Source organism: Embiotoca jacksoni, unplaced genomic scaffold (genome assembly GCF_022577435.1).
Source record: "Embiotoca jacksoni isolate LCO1_2020_lvr unplaced genomic scaffold, fEmbJac1.0.p SCAF_18, whole genome shotgun sequence".
NCBI lineage: Eukaryota > Metazoa > Chordata > Actinopteri > Embiotocidae > Embiotoca > Embiotoca jacksoni.
Genome location: NW_027185318.1, coordinates 2,260,669 through 2,282,258, shown reverse-complemented (window position 1 = coordinate 2,282,258; position 21,590 = coordinate 2,260,669). Strand labels below are relative to the sequence as shown.

Here is a 21,590-nt window from a genome sequence, read left to right as displayed (position 1 = left end):
GCTCTGGAAAGCCATACGCTCTGGAAGTTTAACCCTTTAGGTGAAACATAAAGAGAGAAAAGTGAACTTACTGTTGAGACACTGGCAGAGAAGACATCCATTTCTGTCTTGTTGGAAGCCGTACGGACAGTCGTTCCCTGACAGGGAGCAGTTTTCCAGGGGAGGACATAGCATGGGGCTAACGGTCTCATAAGAGGGCTCTGGAGAACAAAAGAAATACATAATAAGTGTGTGATGCGAGTGCTTCGAGTCCCTCAGGTGTAATACTGCATCTAGGTTTTCTGTGCCAGGTGTAATAGCTACCTACTTACGCTGCTCTATGTATAAACAGTAATTACAGATAAATGTAGAGCAATTACACCAGGGTGGGTCGCCCTGTACGGAGGGAGTACACCTCTATGCCTTATTGTGCCGAACTGTCTCCCATTAGTCAGTTGAACGTGTCTGGAGCATGTTTGACTACCGGCAGAGTCTCCTGGACTGAAGTCTGACTCTCACACTGTACAGGCACTCTTGAATTTTTTGGCGAGCTTTACTGTGAGGCCACAGGAAAAAGATATACACACACACACACACACACACACACACACACACACACACACACACACACACACACACACACTCACCATCACTACTCCCATCAAACGCCTCTCACCACGTTCGGTGGGAGGAGCAGCCCAAACAAGCTGTAACTAATTACACTTAAAAAAAAAAAAAAAAGATCCTCTTCAATTATGCAGCCTCCTGCGTCAAAAGCACGGCATCGCCTCACACACAGGTGGGTCTCATTTTGGCAGGCAAGGGGAACACAAAGAACCCTGCAGCTTGAAGAATGCCCCGTGGCCTCCCCTTTAATGAGCCCATGTCGAAGTGGCCTCTGTAGAAAAAGCTGCAGGAGCCTCCTACGTGTGGTATGCGGGCTGATGTGTAGCTCATATGGCTATTAGCTAAACGTTAGCATTAATAAATATAAAAGAGGGAGTTTTTCGACCAATATCGCTCTCGATACCTTCACAGAAGGGACAGCATTCTCCAGGGATCTTCACGGGGTTTTGGCAACTCTGTTTGCAGGCCATGGCCGTGCAGTGCGGCTCGCCATCCACGCACTGGCAGAAGGTGCAGTCGTCCTCTTTCCACTGCTCCTCGTGGGCTCGCAGCTTGTTGTTCACCCAGCAACTGGCCTTCGTGCTGTCCATCGACAGCAACTCCACATCTGAGGGGAGAGAAAGAGGCTGCGTTTAGGAGCAGAGCGAGAGAAGAGGAATATCTTTGATCTGATTTATAAAGTCTGATGTATTAGTTTGGTTTGGCTGCCATGAATGAAACCCAAAACTAAAAGTCCAACATGTCTCATGCGACATCCTCTACTGTGATTGAATTAACAGGAGGCAGAGTGAGCGGAGCTGTAGGAGGCAGGATACTCCATGAGGGAGCGAACAAGATATGGAAACTGGCTTTTGACCAAGAGCTCTGCTGAAAACACTGTTGTATTTAGATGAGTGATTTACATTTACAAGTGGAGAGAGGCCCCTGGCTTAGTGACAACATCCATATGGATTTCAGTTCAAATGAAACAGATGATGTTATGGACGTTGCTGCGTCGTCCTAAGAGAGATTTGGTAATCTGAAACACAAAAAAGGTTGATGGCTTTCATAATTGCCGGTCCCAAAAACGTCCAGTCACTTTTTAGGGTAAAAGCTTGAACTCGGTTAAACCAACATTTTCTGCTATAAATTTCCCTCCAAAGCAAAGAAAGCACTTTAAAAAAAATTGTAGATGTGTAGCCATTAATCTTAAGTAGGAGCGATAATGTTTGGGACAGTTTAAAAGCCATTTTGCTCAGCTGAACGTGAAGTATGAAGCTCTCAGTGCATTTTGTCATTTACTATAAACAGTTTAAAGTGTTTTTGAGGCAGGATAGAGGGTGCTCTCAGCATTTTCTCTCTGTGTCAGTGTGAAACAAAGGTGTGGACATAGTTCTGTGTGTTTACATGTGCAGTGTGGCTGACTAAATGTGTGCGAGTGGGAGAAAGTTTGCTGTGTGCTATTAAGCCTTTCTAATCCCAGCTGAGTTTTGGCTGTTGAGTTTCCATCCATCTGGCTGCAATTAACCTGAGGAGGATCTATTCTTCTCTCCCACCGTGTGCACTACGTATGCAGTACCATGACTGTTAGAATGAAACCGTCAAAGGGTCACTCCAGGATTTTAGCATTTCACTTCTATGAAACTTGGGAACTTGAGACCGATTGTAAGAAACGGTGCTCAAAAGTGATGCGGCCGAGGCGCAGCTGTCCAGTTTGTCCCCAGCACTGGTCAAAATCCCTGAAGCCTACGCTTTCCACAATGCAGCTGTTCAACAGTCTCCCAGCCAAGTTTTCACAGACTAAATCCTAAAGTCTCAAACAAAACACCTTGATGTAATATGAAGATGATTACCATGTTTCCCTCGTGTCATTTCCTTCTTAACTAAACCTGAAATAAAAACAGGACACTGACTTATCATGACCTTATAAATTAGTTTAGTATGCATTAGCATCATTTATGTCCCATATAGTCTCATGTTCACTTTCCTTTTACCTTTTATTTGACCGCGAGTAAAATATCTGTTTCTGTTGCTAAATGCTCAACTGTGGTCTGATGCTGATGAAGTAGCATAGAATTTTTTTTTTTTTTTTACCCTGATAGTAAACGGTGCTGGCAAGAGTAGAAAGAATGAGCTGACACAGCAAAACCACAAGCTGAAATATGCTAAAGTGCTCTGTAGAGCTGGGGGGCGGGTGGGGTTCAAATGCTGGCGATGATACAAATAGCCTTTTTATGCATTGTTAATATAGTAATATTGATAAAGTACTGTGTATAATTACAGGCAGGTAACCTTTATTTAGAATTATTTTTACATCCAATGTCTTCTTGGGGAGTCTTGCAGGAAGAAAGAGCAGCTTTCCATAAGCACAAAGATGAAAGCATGCCATACATCTCGATGCCTCCGCATTCCAGGTGTCCCTCCAACACTGACCCAACACAATCTCTCCTTCTCGCCGTCTTCTTCCCTCTCATGCATCCAATCGACTGTAGCCACGCAGGAAGAGGCCAAATCTGGCTACCGTCTCAATCCACAAGCTTCTGGCAGGCTGTAATGTGGTTGCCATATGCACTGCCAGCTTATTTTCTTTAACGGTTCCAAATACACATATCAGAGCTCCCTACCTGGCATTGAACACGTGTGTTTTTTGCATGCATCTTATATGTCAGGTGTGTTAACAACTGTGGAAGCCATTACGTTAGGGTCACTGGAGGTAACAGCAGGCAGATTTTGATATCACCTCCACCTCTGCTGCATCAACTTTCCTCTCTGCCAGCTGGCCACTCAGTCTTTCTCAACGGCGCCACACCACGTCTAGTTTATGCCTTCCAAGTGTAAAGTGTAATTTTGTAACAAAATGATGAATTAAGTTGCCATATTAAATGAAATAATAAGTTAAAACGTGTGTACCTATGCAGACGGGGCAACACTCGCCCTCAGGAATGTAGAAGTTTTCACAATCCAGCTCGGCACACTCTGCCTTGGAGCAGAAGGAGATTCCTCCCCGGCACTGACACAGCCAGCAGGGGTCCATGCGGTACACCTCTCCCTCGGAGAACTCCTTTCCATTGTGAACGCACTTGGGAGAGACTAAGGAGAAGAACAAGTAAAGAAGAGTCAGACAGATGTTGTCGACCTTAAACTGAACTCCATGTGGAGATGACAGAGCTTAACACGCGGTTGATAAATGTATACAATCGGTTACAAATTCATAAACATCTGCTCATTTTTCTAGAGTTGATGGAAATGTTTATCTGGAAGCAAATGGTGCTGAGGTAGACTCTGATGGCTGAGGTCAGGCCTCTGGGGCATTTATCAGACAATAAAGCCGAATCCGTGAGGAGGAATTTCACAGGGATCTATCAAGTCTTGAAAAGGCTTTGGACTCTTGTGGTGCAGAGTAAAAGAAAACAGTAGTGGGTCCGAGACTTTGGCAGAATCTGGGCTCAGTGCGCTGGTGACAGGTGGAGTGAATCAATGCTGTGGCCTGTCTTTCCCAAAAGCATCCAGGCATTTTCAACCTCTTCTAGCTGCATTCCTCTCAACTATGAAATAAAATGAGCTTAGTTGCAGCACAGCAGGAAAACCAAGGTCGCAGCTTGCGCAAAGGCGACTTCAAAACCGCGACCTGCTGATTGGACTCTATCCCCAACGACATGTTTGAATGCATACATGAATGCATACATACGTGTGTGAGAAAGAGGAAAACGGGAGGAAGAAAGGCACAAAAAAATTTTTTAAAAATAAATAACCACCTCCGGTACAGTTTCTACAAAGTGAAACAAATGTAATCGATCATTCAAACTTCAGGACGGTAGTTTTGTGGCTAAAGCAACAGGAAGATTACAACATGACATCTCAATGGTAATAATAGATTACACATTCAAAATGTACCACAGCGGCTCGGGTGACTCAACATTTTAAGATCTTAACCAACCGCACAGTAACTTTTCATCAAACGCGCACCGACATGAGGGAAGTAAGACAATGTGGTTACGTAAGAAAGTCTCCAGACTCGTAGCCGAGTAGCGACACTAGTTAGACGAGTGAATGTTTTGTACAGATGCAAGCAGATGTGGTTTCTATAAATGAGATCAGAGGTTACGGCGGCATCTGTACGCCATACCTTTGAGTGCAGACTTAGAAGTGTCTGCGCCAATGACCCCATGCCTCCCAACAAACAGCACCGCACTCTAATACAAAGCAGGTGCGCCAGCTGAGTTGAAAGCCGAGTGGGGATTTGGAGATCTTTTATTCTCTTCTTTGCCATTTTTCGGCCTAGTTCTCCTCTCTCACTCGGTATTCCCGACGACCCGACCCGCTTTGCGTGCAGCAAAACCAAGCAGAGAAAATGCAATAAGCACTTTAGCTGGGCAAAGTCAAAAGGCCAGGCGACGGGTTTTTAACGCTCACAGAAGCAATAGGAAGTCACATGAGGCGATGCTCACATGTTATTTCCGCAGTTTGTTAATGGTAATCCCTAAAACAACTTGCAGCACTGAGTCTAAATTCCAGTCATGCTTTGTAGGGTTCAGTCATCTCTAAATTGAGGTGAGAATTGGATGTAGAGATGGATCAAAATTGACCCCGAGCCTGCCTGAATCATTTATAATGGACCGTCATTCTGCTGCCTCTGGTGGTTTACAGGCATATAAAGCAAAACTACAGTGAGAAATATAAATTTCACTCGTCACCAACACGCCCACTTACCAAACTTGGAGAACGTGGCTGTTGTTGGCTGCATGTTTATAACGGAGTCAAGCTGAGCTCCCTGAGAACCATTAGTGTGGTGATCTCAGCCTTATTGCTTAACACGTAAATCTCCACAGAACATGTGCGGTCCGGAGCCTACTCTGCGTTTACAGCTGACTACGGGGGACCTTATGCAGAATATGTGCAAGCTAATGAGTTGATAAACAGAAGACCGCAGTTAAACAGCATCCGAACGGATCAACTGTGACATCATATGACATCAGGTCAGGATGCTGCCAGGTTTCCTCTGCCACACAGACACAGCCGTCCTTCAGCCAATAGTGGAGCAGAGTCCGTCGACGATGGAGTCCAAAACACACAGGTGGAGCTTATTGTCCCCGCACACACTGACCCTGACTAAATATCAGCCCCAGCCAAGTGGGCAATGGAAACAAGTTAATCAGTCCAAGCCCAACGCAGAGAGACAATACAGGGCGTGTTAAAATGTGTTCCATGAGAGGGTAGGTATGGTATTTGAAAGCAGCTTAGACTTTATAAGATGCTGTATTCTGTCTATGCTGTGAAGTGCTGGGACGTTGACGAGGGGGCCCAGTGCGTGTCCTTGTCCGTGTCCCTGTCTGCGGAGCTTTCTGACACGGCACGCAGTCATGCAGGTCTAACCGACAGTAGGGGCAGCACAAAAGGCATCAAGCCCCAGGCCCAAAGAGCAGCAGACACTTGTTATCAAAACACTGATCCCATGGCCCCCACGGCCGCCATTCAGCCCCCGCCGGCCTGCCGGACTCGATTACTCTCCCCACTGGCAGACTGGAGCACATAAAAAGCATTCCCATCAATGAACTGTTGAACCTTTTCCCTTTGGACGTGTGACCAGACAGGAACCCTTTGACACTGCACTTCTGTTGAGCAAATTCGTAGCCTAAGCACTTTTCTGGTCACTGGGCTTGTTAAGTCCATTAATTCCGGGACACGGCACTCATTTATACATGTGGAGGGGCCAGAATGGGAATTTGTTCTGTTGGTAAAACAGCGAATATTTGTTGGGAGCGCAGAGTAAACAGACCAATACCACAGGTCCCCTCCCTGCCTTCCTGACTCTCCTCGTTGCCTCTGCACCCTGACAGGCGCGCAGATCTTTTTATGCTTCACGTTCCCTGTATTTCCTCTATCTCGTTTTCACCAGATGAGAAAATGGTGCACCAGCATATTTTCGACCAGCCGTCTGCTTTAAAAGGCCCATTAAATTAAATATCCCTTTTGGCATTAGAAATATTTATGGGTAGAATACTGAAAAAAAAAAAAAATGTCTTTGAACCCTGAGAGGCATTAGTCCAGTCTGATAAAAAAGCAACAGTAATTATCCAATCAGCAACTTTCCTTTTTCCTCTGGACATTTGGTCAGCAGGAAGGAAAGCTTTACTCGGAGGAAAATAATTGCCTCCTCAAAGACGATAAATCTCACACCAACTGTGCAATTGCCGTTGCTCGTGGGAGAGCAATCAAAGTGTGTTGTGTGCCGCTCAGCGCGATCACCTTTTTGGCACACAAAGACATCGCAGCAGTCTCCTGGCCGACCGCTGGCCTGGCTGAGTGCGACGGGGTGCTGTCCGCTCGGACACTGGGGCCTGTGGCAGGCGCGGAGGTCGCAAGTGCACTGAGGTGGGATGGACGGGCAGCAGCCAGCAGGGGGCGTGTAACTCTTGGTCAGGACTGAACCTTTGGGGCAGGAGGGCACCTGCAGGGTGGGACATGTGACCCCAGCACACCTCAGCTCCTCTGTAGAAAAAAGGAAAACAACACAGACATGGATACATGTTAAGATGCAGCGTACAAATAAATGCAAACAAAATCACAGCTCAGGCCTCTTTTTAATTTTTCCTTCTTCCTTTGGGTTTTGTGTGTGTGTGTGTGTGTGTGTGTGTGTGTGTGTGTGTGTGTGTGTGGGCTGCCTCCTCATAGTGTCAGTTGAGCCACTTGGGAACTGTGCTACTCGTGTTACGGACTAAAGGCCGAGTTCACCAAGTCACCAGATCCCCACTTCGGTGCGTGACTGCTTTGCCGCATCCTGTCAGAAGAAGTGAGAGCGCGGCTCTCTCGACACGACAAGGCTTTCTGCATATCTTGTCTACGGACCGTCTGATCCTACTCGGCCCGGCTCGACGGGCTCGCAATCCAAACAGCCCCTCACGCTCTAAAACTAGTCATTAATAGCAGCCAACCTTCAACAGAGCTTTTCTTCTTGCCAGTCGAGAATCTCCCCTCCACTTAGCATACCGGGACGTGTTTGTCTATTCATCTGCCAGAGCCAGCATAATAGCTCCGATACCCCTTGTTAGGGAGGGAAGAGGTGCAGGGGTTCTGGTAATCTGGGCAAGAGGCTCAGGGGTGTATTTTGGAGCCTGTTCAGGAAAAGAAAAGTGGAGCGCCCCTCTTTACAGATATTGTACGAGAACAGTAGCTTCCATACAAAGATTGGATTACTCAAACTAAAGGGACATGTTTATTTTGGTTTTCAGTGTCACTGTAATGTATACAGGACAGGCAGTGGGGAGATTTTGTGGAAAGTAGACTCACGTCCTGACCTGTCAATCACTAAGTCATTCCCCAGATCCCCTGATGAGAGCACAGCAGATACACACTTTGCAACAAGAAAGTCAAGAAGAGTGGAAAGACGGCACTAGCTAGTGCATGAATGATGGATGAGAACGAAGAGCATCTGGTAATTGCACATAATTCAAAATCACACAGATGTATAGGAGAAAATGTGTCAACCAATGGCTGCCTTATAAGAAAGAGGATTGTGTTATATCTGTGAGACATACTTGACAATCTTTGCATACATCTGGTTTTTGAGGAGAAGGAATGATACAGGCTGAGGTTGCGTAACAGGACTTGGGGTTTTGGTAATGTTTCCAGGGGCCGAGTTCTGTTGATGGTCTTCCCAGACGGGCTCCACAGCGCAACACGAGTCTCTCGGAGGATGTGCCTCATCCCTGACATTTGAAGACCAGTAAACGGATCCCTCCTGAGTTTTCGCCACCAGATGGATAAACTGAATCGGTGAGCAGTTCAGGGTCCAGACGTCTCATGCCCTGATAATGGTTCTGGTCTGCCAGCCCTCAACTCCAGAACCAGACCTACAAATCCTACTGTAGATTCTCATCTATTCCAGTTTTGAAAGATGAATTCTCTGCACTCGCCTGAAGCTCTGCGGGTAAGTAGCTGTTTGATGTCTGCCTGGCCTAGAATAAACATGGAGGAGAGGGGCCCGAAGACTGGGACTGCTGTATTTCGGTGGGTGGGAGGAACAAAACTGACAGATGAAATTGAGGATAAGGGAAACATTGATTTCTTTTCTGGCTCCACATAAATATAGCAGGAGTGTGAGGTATCTGTACTGTACTGTTTACTCAAGCAACCTGGGAACAGTGAGGACCGCCACAAAGCTCTCATTGATAAAACTTTGTAGCTGAATAGTGTCATAGAAAATGGGGGGAAAACCCCTGAATTAAGGGAGCCTACAACCCTTTTAACGGTTTTTGGCCTAATTCCTGTGCTGGAGTTAAATAAACTTCAGTTGGAAGTGCTGATTGGCAAATGTTTTACATCCAATCAAGTCTAACGCAGTCTGACGCTGCTCAGTTAGAGACTGGTTTTGCATATGAAAACCCCCGAGCTTTTTAAAGCCACAGAAAATGCCCTGGGACAATCTTGCACAAGGTTCTGCCCTGAAAAACACTTTCTGTGTATTGTATGTGCCCCGGAGAAGGCTGATTACTCTTTCAGTCGTGATAATGGCCGGGGTTAGAGTGCGCTGGGAAAAGCAGCTGGCAGACATACCATTGTCATTCAAATGAATAGAATTGTATCCATCTGTGGAAATGGTCCAAGTCTTGCAAGTCCAATTAATAAAAATTTTAGGCGGCACAATTATAAGCACAATAGGCTGACAGAGGAAACGAGGAAAAAGTCAGCAGCAAATGGAGTTTTATCCTGTGCTGTTTGTGTTCTATCGCTTAGCGTAAATGGCTGTAATTAGTGAGTCAGCGACCACAAAACCAATCTTCGTATCACAATGATGGCCATACTCCAGCCTGCATGAACACAAAAGCCATGATTTGGTATGCTTGATGAATTCTCTGCAGATTAGGCAACATGTGCTCTTTTACAACTGTAACGATAGCAAAGAATGGAAAACCTCTGACCGCAATGTCCAACCTGCAGAATTACACACACACACACACACACACACACACACACACACACAGATACCTGATGCTCGTCTGGAAACAGTGAGATGTGGAAATTGCCTCATTACCACAGAATCGTCTCTTTTGTAAACAATGCGTATTTCTGGCATCTCTGCAGCTCATTGAAGAAAGAAAAATCCTCCTTTCTAAATGGTTTTTTTCTTCCCTTGCAGCCCGGGTACAAGGCGTGCAGTCTTTCCCCAAACCAGCGTGGCCCGACCAGGCAGAGGAGGCTGTGTTGACAGCCTGAGTTTACTCATGGAAAAAGCGCACAATGTGAGTTCTGTTCACCGACTGACTTTGGACACAAGTCAGCAGAGAACAAAGCTGTCTCAGTCCAGCTGCCCTCCGTGGGTTTCTGGTCTGTCCTCAGGTTTTATAAAGTTGCTGCGCAAAGGGACACATCAGGGCCGTCTCTCACGTAAAGCTGTGGTGGCCTGGCCCAGCGCCCACCAGCAGTTACAGCTGAGAGTCGCGCATTGTTCACCGTGTGTGAGTATATGTGTGAGGACCGAGGAGCAGGTCTGGTTGGGGGTCCGGCCCAAAAGGCAGAAACGGGGTCGCCAGGTAGAAAACACTCGCTGGGAGTTTCGCACCACGGGCAGAAGCTCGAGGCGGCTGGAGGCCGGCATGCAGCGCTGCATCTGCTGCATCTGCTGCCTGCACGTCTGCTTCTCTGGTGATCTCGGTGTCCCGAGTAGCACCGCGGCAGCTCTGAGTGAGTGTGTCTGGGTGAGGTAATGACAACGTCCACGTGTAGGTGAACATTTGCACATTGATGTGTTTGTGTATGTTCGTGTGTGCGTCGAGAGGGTACGTAGCATGTGTACATTCCTTTGAAACAGACCCTTTCCTTGCCGTCAGATTAGACAGAATTAGAACAATGACATAAAAACTTTCCCTCAGACAGAGGTGTGCCACCATGTATGGTCTATTGCTCTATCTGGAAAAAGATTCATATAAAAAGGCTGTGCTCCAGGATGCTGTTTCTGAAACACTGGAAAACCAAACAGTCCAGTTGTCCTTCGGACTCAGCTCTCATTTGATGTAAATGTAGAAAACAAGTTTACGGGAGACCTGGGCGTAGTCAGCTCTTCAATACATTGTGGGAGAGGCAGTTGAGTCATGCATGTATGGATATTGGTCATAGGAAACTTTTCCCTTTTGGAGAAAAAGGAAAAAGAATGACACTGGAAGAAACGAGCCTGGGAACATCAGGAGCTGGCTTCTTCTGCAGTTACGGTGTCTTTGATTTGTTGATGGTTACGGTCGAGTCAATGAGCTGAGGTTTCAGGCCTAGATTTAGTGAATGATGTGGGGGTTAGAGATGGACCTGCAGGAATGGTCTGAGATTTCATCTGTGTGTTTTGGCTTTTCCCGCTGGCCCAATGCTGCCTGCTTTGGTTAGAGGCTGACCAAGACTAGTGAGCGGGTTGACAGCAAGCCCAACATGCCTTTGAGGAAAGTTCTTTGTCTCAATAGCCACACAGGAGTTTTGTTTCCTCTTTGAAATCACTCTCTACGCACATATAAGAATGCACGCACTGAGGAAACGAGCAGCTTGGAGGGTACAGCGAGGCCACAGCTTCCGCAGACGGCACACAAACACTCAGCACGGAGACGTCTCGTGCCCCTGCCAGCCGGTGGCGGTCTGGCTCGGCCAGTAATAGCCCTGCCACAAAGAGGCTGCAGCCAAGCAGAACTAACAGTGCTTTCACAGGGGCAGAGAGAGGCAGGCCGGAGGTGGCATAGGTGGGCACGTAGACTTCTGAGAGCAAGGCTAGTTTATGCCTGGCATCACAGTGGGCACTGCTTCTAAGTCGGCCGAACCCCTTGTGAATTACCACATGCCTGTGAGGCAGAGATTTTAGTTGGTTCCCATTAGAAGCCATGAAAGGAAGTAAAGAGAAAGTCTCGACTGCTTCAGCATGGCTTACATTAAGTTAGCATGAAGTGATACCAGTGGCATGAATCACCTAAACACTTGGAAATTGCGCGGACTGCTGTTGCGTGTTCCTGTCAGTGAGCAACGGCAGGGGAATTCCTCTAAAATAACAGTTAGGGGCCTTATCATGAATGAAATATGTAAACCATCCTAGAAAAAATGTTAATTTACCAAACACCACCCTACCACGACCCTGGGGCCTGGACACAAATACTTCAACAAAATCATTAGTCTCCGTTGTGATTTCCTATCTCCTCCCTCACTTATCGCATCCACTTTCCTCCCAGACTTGTGGGTAACATGTCTGACGCACCCTGTTGACGCTAAATCAGCATTTATTTACAACAGCAGAGATCAGGATCCAACTAAAACTACAAGGTGCATCATGAGGTGATCCAACATCAACAACAGCGAAGCAGAGAAGACGTTGAGTTTCAGCAGATCACGGGGAGTCACAGCAGGGTGACGAACCAACAAGACCACTGGGTGAGTCAGAGGAAAAGTCGAAAGACAGCCGGGACAAACCACAACCGTGTGAATTTACAGGTCCGAAGAAGTGAAGTTCTGTCTGATGTCAGAAAACAGGTTTTCTTGAAGTGTCGGGACACAAGATCTGTGCGATCAGCGCAGCTCTCTTGCCGTGAGAACATGTTTGTTTACGGGCTACATTTGCCGTCACCCTCTAATAACCGCTTGTGTCTGAAGACAACCAGGGGTTGATGGACACGGTCGCCACGGAGACCAGTAGGACTAAGCAAATAGGATTCTAACCACAGAGTCCCCGTCTGGGCGCCTGTTGATTGACAGACAAAGAAAAAAAATGTCGACATTGAGACAAACAATATAATTATCACGCACAGACACAGATGCTCTCATATGTAGACTCGCTGCAAACATGTGTTGATGTATGCATTAAATGCGTGTATGTATGCATTGCTCTCCTTGCACATATGTTCTTTAAGACAGGCACACATCCCGGTCTCTTACTTAATGAGGGGCCATCAGATGGGTGTGTGTGTGTTGCGGTGAGAACTCATAAGCTGCTGAGAAATGTTGTTTACAGTTTTTTCTGGTGTGAGTTTAAGCTGTCGTCCGCTGGCCTCAGGCTTTGAGATGAGTTACAAAGCAGAGAAGACAAACGGTCTATCTTTCAGCGCGAGACTCGACTTGATGATACGTTTAAACAATATCATGTTTGATGAACACGCTTCCTGTGGGATCTTCTGCATAAATGGCTCAAGACAAGCATCACACAGCTGTATTGTAGATGCTCGGTAATAACCTCGCTGTTAGACGCAGACTAAATAAACTCAAATATGTCTCCGTTGCTTGTTGCCAGAGTATTGCCTATATAAACAGCCGTTCTTTGTCGGAAATGTCAGCAATGTAGCAAAGAAAGTGAGAGCCATTAGGCTCATAGGAGAGCAACATAAAAAAAACAACTGAAAAACACAAGCAGTCACCGTCACATGCTTTGGACTGAATCTGTTCACTGTAGAACCGATCTATTGTTCTTCAGGTTCCAGTAAGACTTTCCAGTTTTCTGGCTTTGAAAAGCGTGCCGAGTAAGTGGAGCTCTACACAACAGATGCAGCAGTTCAGTCAGTGGCAGTCTCGTCCTATTTTGAAAGTGTCCATCAGGAGGCAGCCACCACTTAGCGCCTGCCTATCTACCAGACACCTCACAATCCAAATGAGGAAACTACACTCGCTCTGCCAATAACGTTTTTCACTTCGAAGTGTCAATCAGAGAGACTGCTAAGAGCGGAGGTAAACACACATTCTTGTCATCTTCATTCAAAGGATTCTCCTTTTCACCTTCGAGCACAGGGGAACCATTCATGCTGCACTCTATTCACTTTCACCTTAAGGACTCTGTCCTGCGCCCGAGGATCTCCACCACCCCATGTTTCCATCGTTAGTCTTGGCAATTCCTTTTTTGTTTTAAAAAAAAAAAAAAAAAAAAAAAAGTAGACTCTGGTTCTGCTTCTGTCGGTCAGATTCACACCATCTCTCTTTCCCTATAGTTTTCTTGGCATTTACTCTTGATCTGTTTCTTTTCCTCCTCCAACTCTAATTTTACCGCTCTCTGCACACCACTATTGGAGGTGCTGTGCATGACGCTAGACTGGGACATGATAGGTGACATGATGTATTCCAGTAGAAAAGGTACAACAGATTAACTGTACTATCAAACGTGATTTTTAACGTTTGAGCCTTAAAGTGCATTTTACTGTATATTAACGCCTACATTAGGCATGTAGAAACATTATATTCTGTAATGTAAATGTAGAGTCTATTTTAAAAGGCGCTAAATAGTCTGAGCTGAGTAGAGCTACTGTGTGCTTGTCAGTTCCAGTTGCAGGTCATCTGAAGGTTACCTGCGGCTTCCTGGCACTGGCTGCGGTTGATGTAGGCGAAGTGGTGGTGGCAGCTCTGTGACTCGCACACGCAGCCCTCGGCGGTCAGGTTACACCCCGAGAACATGCACGCCGGGTTGGACGGTCCCACGTACTTCTCTCTGTGTCTCTCCCGGTGCTCGTGTCTCCGACCGTCTGAAATCCAACCGTGGACACGCCGCCGTCATCGATGAGTCACAGACAACGGTGAGTGTGGAACCACAACACAAAGCCTCAGCATGCGTGTCATCACTATGATATGCAAGTAGCATTAGTTCCCTCGGGAGCCACATCTGTTATGGATTAGCTTCTGTCAATGGTTAGCATTATTCCCTCTTACTCACACTCTGTGCCCATGTGTGCGTACATAGATGGAAAGCGTGGGCTCACCTGACTTGCTGGACTTCATGCAGGTTTCTTGGTCTGTGTAGGTAAAAGAGCCCAGGCAGGAGTGACGGGCGTCACACACACACTGACCTCCTGCTCTATCGCAGCCGGTCATCAGCGGACAGCGCTCATCCACGAGACCTGCCTCTGGGTGGTCGGATAGCACTGTGGGGGACAGCAGTGGGAACAGACGACGTTAGGATACAAAAAGAAACTGCAAATCTCACTCGGACTCCGTTTTAACAATTTAAATGGGGTACAAAAAAAACATCACTGGACCGAGTTAAAGGTAAATTATAATCAAGGGAGAAATATTGCCAGAAACTGAGATTTGTTTCCTGATTTTGCAGAAAGGTTAACCAGCTTACAGCCTCTGTTGCAACACATTACGTTGGCATGACCAGTACTGAAGTGACCAGTGTATTTCTGGCCTGCCATCCCTCCTCCCTCTTCATTGTGCCACACTACTTCAGCTACTGAGCCCATTTGTTTGCTTTTGTTCCACAGCATGGGGCCCTCCCAGGGTTTCCATCTCTGCTGGCCGCTGCAACGCCTCTTCTGTACCAAAGCCACTTACGCCATACCCACATATTGTTCTTTCTCCTAGTGAGCCTTCCCCCACCTCCTCGCCCCCCTCTCCCCGAAGATGGCACTCCGAGGCTTAGCCCGACTTGGATGGAACTTTACGATAGGAAGGAATGTACGAGGGAGTAAAGTGTCACGTTAGAGCCGTGTGAGCCGAGTCTCCACCACGACCATGGGATTTGAAGGGCCCCAACATTACCCGTAGTTTTCCTTTCACAATCATGCGTGGATAAACACACACGTATACCCACAAATTACCCTCCTTCATAGCTGTCCAAGGGCAATAAGACTGGCAGCAGAGTAAACAGGATGAGACAAACTGTAACACAGAGTAACCCCTTCCCAAGCATCTAGCTCCCAGGCCTCAAATCAACAGCACAGAAGTGTGATTGAAGCTTATCATAATACTCTGGCTTTCTTCTCCAAACAACTAGAACAATGCACCAGAGGAAAAGGTGTTAAAGGTTTAACTATCCAACATAAACAATATAGTGTATCTACCTGACTACTGTTGCAATCCTACCTGAAATAAAGTGTACAGTGATAATCCCACAGTCATAGAGGGTTAAAGGTCAGAGAAACATTAACGTGATGACTCAAACCAAATGGAAAGAAATGAAACACCATGGCTTTGCTTTTCAATGCCTCAGATGAAACACATTAATTCGAAACATATCTCACAATGGGCCATCTCTGGTCGTGACCAAATCAACTGTAGAAGTGAATCAGTGTGACTTGAAAAGAAAACATCCTTCAAAATGCTTTCCATAAGTTAGAGTCGGTTGTGTCTCGGACTTCTTGGCGATGGACGGTGCTCTACAGTAAACACCAGCCAGTAGACGCAATGAAGGTAATATTACCTTAAACCTGAGCCAGGCGGCTCTGTTAATAGTTCTCCCAGACGGCCACTGGGCTGGCACAGCACAGCACAGGCAGCCTTTTCTATAAACCACACCGAAACCTTCCCTGTGATTTCCTTTCACCTTAAAATGATCCTCACCTCCACATTTTTTTCCATCCTGAGGCTTTCCTGTGCCTGGGAGGGTATTTTCATTTGAGATGGTGGTAGCGCCTGTCTGTGTTGGGTGCTAAATCTGGCATGAAGAAAAGGAGGTAGGAGTCAAAACAATCAATGAAAGGCTGGACACTGAAGACATTGTCTCATCAACTAATTTTAGCTTGAACCCAGTGAGCGCAGTTTGTTCTCGGCTGGTCTGTCTCAGTCTGGTACCCTAGTCTGTTCTGGTCGAGCCTGGTTATCTATTATCTGCCTTGGCATGACTCTGGCCAAAGTCTATGGCTGCATCCCAGGGGGATTCCTCTCTCAGCCACCGAGACTGCTTGTCTTGGCATCCAGAGCCAGGATGGGAAAGCTGACCTCTAGAGGCCCTGTGGCTGATAGCGAGCTAAAAAGGAAGTCTTTGAAACGTTAGATAATACCAGAGGAAGGGAGCAGTAGTAGAAGGCATGTGAAGGATTGCAGTGGACATGGCGTCCCTGTAAGACAAGCATTCAGTTACATGTTATGTTAAGTGTCTCTGGAGCTTGAAGAAACTCGCCACGGGAGGACGGACGGAGGAAAACACCAAGGGCATGAAAACCAAACTTTTTATCTGCGACTGATTTCACCTGACTGACAGGTTGAGATGTCAATAGCATAAACCAGAGCAGAACAGGTGCCTGTATACTCACAAGGTGCTATATTTCATTCACTTTTCAAGATGTTTTGGTTCAGCTTCAGTGAGAAATGCCAATTTAGAAAAACTAATTCCAATAACTAATAATGTTTTTGGTACGCTGCTACCATTTCTTTGGGTCCATACGCCCTCAAAAGTTGTGATATTTACAGGCAACAAAGCTTGGAATGAAACACCTCCCCACGAAGATTAAATTGCAGCACATTTCCAGCTCTTTTGAAATACCAGTATCTCGCATAACAACTTCAGGTCTGGAAAACAGAAGTCCAATGACTACTGGACCTGAACATTAACACATTAAAGCCCGACTGATGACCAAGATATCCCTCTCACATAATGTGCCACATGTCACCTGCTGCATTATAATGTTGTTACATCTCCACACTTGCATATTGTGACCACCCAGAAAACCAAACTGTGAGCAGAAAAACAAAGGATCAGAAAGGCGGAAACATTTACCCCCCACTCCTGATTGCAGGTCTAATCACTTTAAGACTCTTGGAGCTTGAGGAGGGAAATCTGGGATCAGCCTCCAGCAGCCTGCCTACCGTGGCCCCTGAAAACACACTGGGAGGTGTTGATTTACCCCCAACTAGAACCCTTTGGGAATTTGCGGCTACGTGTATACCTGTGTCTGATTTAGAGGTCAGCAGCACGCTCTGAGGCCCCCGGAGCCACAGGATCAGAAGCATGACTCAATCAGAGCAGCCATTAGGTCTCCCGCTCATTACAAAGATGTTAATTTGCAGAAGAGATGTCCACCAGACGCCCGCCTAACCTGTATAGGAGGCACAATCAGCAGCATTGTCTCCTGGGATAGCCCAGGGTTTGGAGACCCCTGCAAAATCCTTGTGGAGCCCTGACGTGGACCACCCCACAGAGGGATGATGGAAGGGCAGGTTTAGGAAATCCAGACATCCACTGAGCGCTGCACACTCTCCTGCAGTCCTGTCAGTCCTCTTCAATCATCCCAAAACAGGCTGGACAGAGTGCAGGTGAAGGAGCTGTGGGGGTCCCTCCACTGCTTATTTGGTCCTCAGGGGCTTTCTCCTTTCATTACTACCGAGAACCTCATCCCCTAACACCCCCCCCCCCCCCCCAACACACACACATTTCTTTAAAGTTCGGAAAGTTGGTCAGATTGTGCATAAAATGAGCACATCCACAGCAGCCCAGCTCTGCTGGCAGGAACAGTGGAGCACTGTGGTTCACAGAATTGTAAATCAAAATCTGCTGGGGACTTTTGCAATCATGCTGTCAAACCATTAGAGCTCTGAGACATACACTCAAGCCAGCCGAGTAAACAATACACACAAGAAAATGGCAGCTTATTTCTGAAATTACAATTTATTCCAGTCTTAAAAATGCAATCATCATTATTGGTCACAACAAAGGTCATATTTAATGTGGCCCTCACACAGATTCTGTCATATCTCTTTTGTGTTATCTCTTAATTCACTGGTAAATGTGTCCTTGAGCTGTGAAGCGAAAAGAACAGGTCCTACTAGAGCTGAGACCTTGTGCCAAATCACTGCTGCCAGATGTATTGTCATGCCTCTGAACTGAAAGTGAATGAAGCTTTGAGGAGAAGAAAGAGCAGCTGAACATGACTCCTCTCTTGGCAGTCAAGAGTCCCTCAGACCTGGGGAGCAGCTCCAGGCAGCCAGCAACAAGGTAAAGACTAACAGTCATTGCAGTCAGGGCTTATTTGACATCTGAATAGTGATGCCTTCAAGAAAACTAAAAGAAGGGTATGGTTGCCTTTGGGCACCAGCATTTCTTTGAAGGACACTCGGCAACAGAATGAACACCTTTTCTCTACTCTCTGTGTCATATGGTTTAATCACGCGAGAGACTCACCTTTACAAACTCCAATTTCTGGGATCGTGGCAGCTCCGGTCTGGTTGACAGCGGCGCAGGTCAGCCCCAGGGCGCAGTAACCGTGCGCCCAGTCCTGGCCGCCGCAGGACTCCCACTCCAGCCGGGCACAGTGATCACAGCATCCGCACGGATCTCTGGCCAAGGTTCGGCCACCCTCGCAGCCGTGCGAGGATTTGACTGGACATGTCCGGAGGTTACACGGCGTGCACTCATGAGCCGAGAGCGCCCGCGCCAGAAAGAGGACATTCAACAACACAACGGAGCATTTGCCGAACATGTTTAAAAAAAAAAAAAAAAAAAAAAAAACCTTCAGTAAGTTTTCCAGAGAAATGGTCCGCTTCTGTCAGATGATAAACCACATGAACTCTCCGCGATGTCCACCTCTAGGTGTATCTCCAAAGTTGCCAAGTCTTCCGTGAAGTTTTGGGACGAGTCTTCCCCTCGGGCGTGCTGTTTATCACACAGCAGCTCACTTCAGAAGCAAATGCACCACGAGGCACAAGTGTGCGCGGATGCGTCTTAAGTGGCAGCAATATCCAAAGACAAAGGTTCAATGTGAGCAGGTAGACGCGCGTCCCAAACGTCTCATCTGGGGAAATACACGTAGAAATCCAAGACCGAGGCTGTGGACGTCCACTGAGGCTTGCTGCTACTGACAGCCACACACAAAAACGCAATCTGAGTCCTAAATTGACATACAGGCACATAGAAATTAGCGGTGCACCCCTCCCCCTGACTGACACAGGCACCGACCAGTCACAAGGAACGAAAGGAGGGAGGATTTGAACTGATTTATCCCTGCCCCGCAACTCGTCTCTGTGTTGCGCAATGATGCAACTTTGAATGTCTTGAATGCAAGTTCCATTTTGTGCTTCATATTTTGTCATTTGAAGAATTCATGTGCCGTGATTAGCCATTTGTCATTTTTAAAACGGATGAAGTTGTTAAATTACTTGAAATGTGTTCAAAGAACAACTTACCTGAGGTGTTGCTTTACTCCAATGTAAGCGAGAATGAGTCAATCTTCCATCCCTGCTTTAGTGTCATAAAGATAATAAATAAAGTAGCCATGGGTTTGATCACTCTGTGTTTCCCTAATAAAATAGGAGTAAAGTGTAGTGTAGCCTGCGTAATATCTTTGATTTTACAGACTGCATTAGGCTCTTTTCCCTTTATTTTGTTCTTTATCTCTAACAATGCAGCCATGAAGTCTGTCAAAGCCTCATAATTAAACATAGGAACCATTACGGAGCCATGTATCCTCTCACAGCTTTCCCTTCTGTGCGTGTTTGTGTGCTTACTTGTGCTTTTAGGTGGCTTTGGGAAGGTAAAAGGTCATCTGGTGTTTGTTGAAGCAGTGTTTATGTGCTTACATTGGCAGATGGATGGTCTCTATGTGTGTGGGCAGTGGGCACAGCTGGAGGCTGGTTGTGAAGGTGTCACAGACACTTGAGGCGCAGAAAAAGCAATCGTGTTGCCCCACTATTTTTTGCTTCACGAGCAAAGTGGACATTTTTCCCAGGGTGGAACGACAGTTTGTCTTCAGAACCAGTGATGCGATCTCTTATCTGGCGTGTCGGGGTGGTAAAATACTGGAAACATTTCCTCTTGAAACACCAATCAAATGTCATCTGGGATGATTTCCCCCACAATGTCAACACACAACAGCACCTCCTTCATTTGCAACATCTGCCTGGAGCCACCCGCTCCAACACAAACACAACATCCAGGAAACCGGCCCCGTAGCACGCATAATCAGCCCCTTGCAACACAACTCGGCTCTTGTCCTCTGCTTCTCCCTCCACCCTCCCTTCTCCATCCCCTCCTTAAAGCTCTCGTCAAATGGGTCAGCCCACTGACCGCTGGCCAGACACCCATGCTGGCTGATGACAGATCAGACCAGGACCTTGGAGAGCCTCAGTTTCCATGCACTTGCCGAGATTGCGGTCCAGCAGCACTGACCTATTTGCCTGGGTGATGGGCTTTCAAATAGTGCCAGATGGCTACTTTCACAGGACTCTCGTTCTGCTATCATGGACCAGGGGTTTGTTTCTTTGGCCAGCTGAAAGGTCACCACCACACCTTCTGCTGCTCTTTCTATCTGTTTAGCAGTTTAGAGTATACAAAAGCTCCAGAGGGTCGTAAAAGGGGCCTTTCTCTCTGAGTGGCAGCAATCAACAGCAGTGACTAAACCAAACTTGGATACACCCTTATTACACTCATTATTACAGTTTATGCCCTGTGTGAAATGGTGCATTAGTGTGGCATTCGGAAAACTTTCCCATTTTTATGTCCGACGTCAAACAGCCTCCATTTGTTTTTACCATCAAAGAAATGCCAAATTACATCCAAACACAGCTAATTAGATTTTGCTGAGTGCCGTGTTCTCTATAACCAGAGCACCATCTGCGACGCCATGTCCCTGGGAGCTGTATGGCATCGCATGCGAGTCTCTGAACAGAGCAAACGGGAAAAGGTGGGGCAGCGAAGGGCGTTTTGCAGAGCTTGAATAAGTGTAGTGTGTGTGTGCTAATGATGTCCTGAGTCACAGATCTCTGAGAAAATACAGCAGCAGAGTCACCAGCTTCCCTCTCTCCTCCACCGCAGGCTCTGGTGTTATAACTGTGATGCAGGCTTCAAGAACACGGCTTTAGGTGACCCACTCCTTCGTGTCCCCATCAAGTGAGAGGTCAGGGTGGGTGATCTGTCCCGCAGATTAGATGACCTCTCCGTCTGCCTCGCGACCCCGTCGTTACCCGACCGTCCGCTGCAGCTGATTTACACTCTGCTGCTGTGGAGGCGTCAGGCTGGTGGTGAGGAGGTGTTTCTGGGTACGCAGATGAGTGTGAATGATGGTTTAGAAATGAACTAACTGTGGCAGCAGCAACACAAGGCTGATGGTGACAAAGGGCCGAACGTGGAGTGTGATACGGAGTGTTGAATGCATGTCGAGTGGACAGCGTGCGGCACACCTGATTACAAGTCCTCAGGATGTGCGCCGGGATTTTCCCCCCCAAGTATCAGTGTATTGTGCTGGCTATCACTCTTGTTTAGCTTATCTCTGAGCACAGGGTGCTGGGCTGGACCGTACTTTAGTGATCTGGGCCAGCGGGGGGAGGGGGGGTGCATAATGGCAATGCATGCTGAC

At 47.0% G+C, this 21,590-nt stretch overlaps 1 protein-coding gene across 1 annotated transcript in view; it reads right to left on the bottom strand.

Moving 5' to 3' along the window:
• Positions 1 to 19,099, bottom strand: part of crim1 (cysteine rich transmembrane BMP regulator 1 (chordin-like)) — a 31,369-nt gene extending 12,270 nt beyond the window's left edge. The window contains exons 1-7 of the mRNA XM_069152026.1: positions 18,422 to 19,099; positions 14,283 to 14,444; positions 13,875 to 14,048; positions 6,832 to 7,074; positions 3,496 to 3,675; positions 1,010 to 1,213; positions 72 to 200 (exon numbers count right to left, since the gene is read on the bottom strand). Of these exons, the coding sequence (XP_069008127.1) occupies positions 72 to 200; positions 1,010 to 1,213; positions 3,496 to 3,675; positions 6,832 to 7,074; positions 13,875 to 14,048; positions 14,283 to 14,444; positions 18,422 to 18,719 (1,390 nt within the window). The 5' untranslated portion in view covers positions 18,720 to 19,099. The remainder of the gene's footprint in view (positions 1 to 71; positions 201 to 1,009; positions 1,214 to 3,495; positions 3,676 to 6,831; positions 7,075 to 13,874; positions 14,049 to 14,282; positions 14,445 to 18,421) is intronic.
• Positions 19,100 to 21,590: the final 2,491 nt, after the last annotated feature.